We start from the raw sequence: 5,175 nt of genomic DNA, 5'->3' as shown, positions 1-5,175 counted from the left end.
TTACATGCGGCTATATTATCGCGCGAAGACGCAGCAGATAAGTTAGCGATGTTTAGTGTAGAGGGATGGGAAGGGACATACCCAACATCCTCATCGTCATCGACGGTCATGCCTGACCATCGGGACGGTCCAGCATGTCCTGGATCATCTCCCAGAGGTGATTCACTCCGCGACCCAATGCTGACAAAGTCGTCGCACTCGTCGTCGGAGGCGTCGGGAGGGACGTACTCGGGCGTCGGTGCTCGCGAGGAGATTCGCTTGGCGAGCGGCGTTGACGAGGTGCCGGTGGGGCGCGGCGAAATCCGGTCCATAAGGTTGGGCCGGCTGGGCGTCCAAGAGGAGTCAGATGATCCTCCGTCAGAGGAGGGAGAGAGGCGGACGCGCTTGAAGGCGCGGAGGGCCTCCTCATCGGAGTCGAGGGTCGGCGAGCCGTTTGCCAGGCTCCAATCCGAGCTGATTGCTCCGCATTCCTCATTGCTCGAGTCGCTTGTTCCGTGGAATGGCGGAGTGGGGGGAACTCCTCGAAGCGAAGAATCCGAGCTGGTACCGGGTGAGGGTCTTCGGCTTGCTCCCGTCGCGCCTGCTGGTCTCGTTGTCGTTGGGACGGAGGAGAGACCGAGGGCCGGACACTTCTTGTGCTCGGCAAAGGTGCGGCAGGGCGTCTCCGCGGTGCAGAATGGTTCAATGGCAGGACAGAAATTGTGGTCTGCCTGCGTCCGGCATGGGGGTTTGGCCTCGCAGTAGGCGTAGCACCATGTCCCCTTGAGGCGGTTGACGGCCTCGATCCGGCGCTTACGCTCGAGGTGGTTCTCAAAGGTGTCCTCTTCAGGGCACTCGAGTAGGTGTTTGAGCGTGGCGGCGCGGAGGGCGTCGCGCTCCTCGTTGAGGGTCTGCACGTGCCGTTGTTCAACGGTGGCCTCGAGGACTTGCAGTTGCTCGGGCATGGGCCTGATCCCTAAGTCGCGAGCAAGCTTCAGCGCTCCATTCACACTAGGGTAAATGGTGGAGGGTTCAGTCACCTTCACAACCGGTTTGAACATGCGACGATCGGCAACGTACGGTGAGGGAGCACGGCGTGGAGCCGGCTTAGGTTCGTCAGCAGCGACTGCCACAGACGCCATAGTGACATCGTGGTCGCAGTCGGCGACGTACGCCTTTCCCTTGCCTTTGTCCTTGCCCTTGCCACGGCCAGAGCGACCGCGACGGCGCTTGTCCGAGTGCTGCTGCTGCCCCTGAGGGCGCTGCTGCGACTGCGAGGACTGCTGCTGCTGCTGCCCCTTAGGGCGCTGCTGCTGAGAGAAAGACTGATCGCCTTGCTTGCGCTTGACAGTGCTGAGCTTGTTGGCGGTGTCGCTGGGCTTCTTGCTCGACGAGGCGTGGAGCTGCCTCTGGTCGTAGGCGAGGATGACTTGACGACGGATGTCGTCGACGTCGAGTTCGGCAGGCTGTTTCTGCTGCTGCAGATGGCTGATGAACGACATCTGCAGTGGGAGCTTGGCAATGATGAACATGGCGAGGAGCCACTCAGGGAGCGGCTCAGTGGCAGGGATCGCGGTAGAACCTGCGGCAGAGATGCTGGCGGTGGCAGTATGGGAGCGAGCCGTAGCGAGGGCAGAGGTCGAAACGACCTTGACCTCCTTGAGGCGGTCCCAGTGCGCTTGCATCTTGTTGAGCGCGGGAGCGGGGTGCGAGTTGCCAGGGATGTTTGTTGCCAGCAGAGCAGAGAACTCGTGGTAGACGTTGCCTAGAGCCAGAGAACCGTAGTCCTTCTTCAGCCTTTGCCAGATGGCGGCGGCGGTCGTGAGGTCCGACGTGTTGGAGCGAATAGACATAGAGAGGCGCAAATTAATGCAGCCCATAGCCTGCATGTCGTGGTCGACCCAGGCCTTCTCGTCGCTGAGCTCCTGAGCGCTGGGAGTCGTAGAGAGAGCAGGACGAGGATTGACGATCGCAGTCCAGTGCGAGTGCGCCATGAGGTAGTTCTGCATGTCGGAGGCCCAGTGCTGGTAGTTAGCACCGGTAAGCTCGGCGATCTGGTACAGAGCAGACGACATAGTAGCGTAGAGTGTTGATAGAGCTGGTAAGATCTGGTTGAAAGAAACAGTCGTCAGTGTAATGAATCAACTAAACGACCAGCGCATGACAGCGCTGCAGATCACCAGTGGAGCAACGGCCTTGAGCCGTGCTACGCGTCGCCGAGAGGCGTTACGCGCTGTCCACCACAGCGTCAAGCCATTAAAGGCAACGCTTCAGGCGAGCAGGGCACCCAGGGCGCAGAGTCGGTGCAGAGTGCAACCGTCTCAATGCATTGCGGACGCGGTGCAGGATGCTACCGTCATCGACGCAGGCCCCAGCGAGCCCAGGGCTCATAACCTGTGAAAGCTGCGCTGCCGCACACAGTGGCGGGCGACGTCAAGCTCACCTGGTTGAGTCTGGGTAAGTCTCAGTCTGTGGAGGACAGAAGTAAAGCGACTTGTATTGCAACGCTCAGACAGGCCTGTATATATACTACAGAGAGTGGCTATGCGGTGCAATCACATGCTAAGCTATAGAACAATAAAGAAGGCTGTGGAACGTAGCAACGCACAGCCTATTGTGTCAGAAATAGATACAGCTGTGCCGAGGACGGCAGTCAAGGCGGGCTGTGCCAGCGCCTGTGAATCGGTGGCTGTAGAGCGCCAATTCAACAGCGCCTCCAGGGCAACAGAGCAGGATCCAGTAGTATAGCAGAATAGAGTGTAGATACAGGCGTGCAGTGAAGAAGTTTTATAGTCAAGACACCGTAGATATCGTAGATAATCATATCTAGGATATCAGGTGCCTGGATGGTGAAGTTAAAGCACCCAAGGATTAACCATATGGCACCCACTAGGTGCAGCAACATTGTGATTTCTCAGTCGCAGATCAGCTGCGACCATTCTGAATATACTCTACTGTTAATCTATGGACTACTCTATTACACCTTTCCCCCTCCTGGAAAAAAAAGGGACGATGGGGGGGGGGGTTACCTGATATGCTAGCAGTGTCGTACCAGCCGATGGACTCTGTCAGGGTACGCGCTGGACCTCCTAGGAGCAGCGTGGATCCCTCGGGATGGCAGCGGAGACGCTGTTGCACAAGGCAGGGAAGCAACTGAGAATATATACAAAGATATGAGACGAATACACATACCTGTCGCACAAGGCAGGGAAGCAAATGAGAGAACAAGTCTGAGTTGCTCCCTGGTGTGACAGGCGACTATATAGTAGCTGAATAATCCATCAGCAAACAAGGGACGGTCCAATGAGAGAAGAGGAGGCTCCTAGGGGCACGTGACCCATGGAACGGAGGGCCGTGCATTGTGCGGAGGCCCTAGGAGACCCAAAAGGATAGAAGAATATATGGGGCTCCTAGAAAACCTGAAAGAATGGAAGGAGCGTCTGTGTCACGTGTCGATCCAGACCAACCTACGCCGACTCGCTCCGCCGATCGTCACCGATCTACACCGATCTTCTCCGATCCGATCTCCGACCCTTCGCCGCCTCCTTCACCGACGCCAATCCTGACTTTCCCGTTTCGGTCGAAGGCGGGATACGCCTATCACATGCACCGGGCCACCGGCGGCTCAACGCCCCGGTGGTTCCAGATCTTGAACGGATTCAACTCCAATTTTCCTGTTTCCTGTTCCCTTTGTCTGACATCATAGCCTCCCTTTGTAGACTTTAGTTTCCCGTCGCTTGCGACGGATCTTTCGGTCCGATCTTTCCGCCTCTTCCGTAGATATGTTCCCTTTGTGTTCCATACGATATCTCTCATCTCCGAATGTTCCCTTTGTGCGCCGAACGGCGCCTCCGATCTCCGACTCTCCGACTTTGCCATTGTTCTCTTTTGTACATATAAACCGTCGAACTGTACCGTAGATAGTCAGTTCGAATATCGACTAAGCTTCACTCTATTCCTCCTGCGGACTCAGAGCGCGTAGCAGCCTAGCGCACGAGCTTAGGCTTGGTCCGCATCCGATCTCGACTCCACCAACGTTTCCGACTTATCGACTTCACGCCGACGCGTCTCCGACTCCGCTCCGACTTCACTCTTGAGTTCCTCCCTTCTATTTCATTCTATTCTACGTATATACGTTTCGGACTTCGGTCCTCCGACTCCGTTACCCCTTGCCTGTATCCGATCTTGACAGTCTGGGAGCTCCTAGGAAATCTGAAAGGGTAAAAGGAGCATGTGGGGAATGCAGGGAAACAGGAAAAGACGAGTACTGGAGGCGTGCCATGACAGACTCTGTACGACTCAGGACTCACTGAGGGACTCAAGTGCCTGTGCCACCCACTTCATGTTCAAGGGTCTCATGATGATCCTTCATCCATTGAATGGCAAATGTGTGAATTGGGCCCTTGGCCATCTTGCAGGACATGCCACAATGAGCCGCGTGTTTGAGGAATGTGTCAATATCAAAATTCTCTGGGTGCTCAAGTGGGGCGGGCTGCCACATTGTGGAGATTGACCTGCCAAGGGTGGCAACCTTGCCAAAGTGTTCTGCCGTGTGTTCCAAGAAGAACGTGCAGATCTGATGCATGGGAGTGTTGCAAACGTGGTGCTCGACCTCCTTGTTCGGGAGGTGCGCCAGCCCAACAATCTTCAGGATGAGCCTGCAACGAGATTGTACTCACCCTTGACATATGCAATAGAACGGTTGAATCTACTAATGTACTTGGCCCAGCGCCACTGGTGGTAAGCCATATCCTTTTGAGACTTGAAGAATTCAAGAGTTCTATGGTCTGTCACAATATTAATTTCTTGTCCCATAAGTTTATCCTCCCACTTCAGGAGGGCTTCAAGGATCATTAGTGTCCCATGTTTTTACGTCGCGTAGCCTCATTGCGCATTATTGAACTTGTTAGACATGAACCCAGCTGGTTGGCACACATGCCAGTCTCGGCCCTGTCTGTAGCAAGCTCCGATGCCAGTCTTTGACGCATTGCACACGATGTAGATTGGATCGAGATTATCAAAGTTCATGGTCTCAATATGGGCGCCCTACAGGCTAAGTCCTTTATGATTCTGAAGCACATCTTGTGAATAGGCCTCCAGTGAAATGGTGTTCCCTTGCTACATATGTCTGACAGTGGCGATATTTAAGTGGCTACATTAGGCATGAATTGTGCGAGGTACTGCACAAGCCCGAGA

General features: G+C 55.4%; 2 protein-coding genes across 2 annotated transcripts; both read right to left on the bottom strand.

Annotated features, from left to right (window-relative positions):
* Positions 1-2,054, bottom strand: PUNSTDRAFT_128953 (uncharacterized protein; the record flags this gene model as incomplete). Its single annotated transcript, XM_007378122.1, has 2 exons — positions 1-10; positions 82-2,054. The coding sequence occupies 2 exons, from the start codon at positions 2,052-2,054 to the stop codon at positions 1-3; spliced, it is 1,983 nt and encodes a 660-aa protein (XP_007378184.1).
* Positions 2,055-4,626: 2,572 nt separating this feature from the next.
* On the bottom strand, positions 4,627-4,836 carry PUNSTDRAFT_59179 (uncharacterized protein; the record flags this gene model as incomplete). The annotated part of the gene is made up of 1 exon (XM_007378121.1): positions 4,627-4,836. A coding segment is annotated over one exon (210 nt), but the record flags the coding sequence as incomplete, so codon positions are not given.
* Positions 4,837-5,175: the final 339 nt, after the last annotated feature.

Source organism: Punctularia strigosozonata, assembly GCF_000264995.1.
Source record: "Punctularia strigosozonata HHB-11173 SS5 unplaced genomic scaffold PUNSTscaffold_1, whole genome shotgun sequence".
Classification (NCBI taxonomy): Eukaryota; Fungi; Basidiomycota; class Agaricomycetes; order Corticiales; family Punctulariaceae; genus Punctularia; species Punctularia strigosozonata.
Note: the sequence above shows the minus strand (reverse complement) of the source record. Positions and strands in the feature narration are given on the sequence as shown.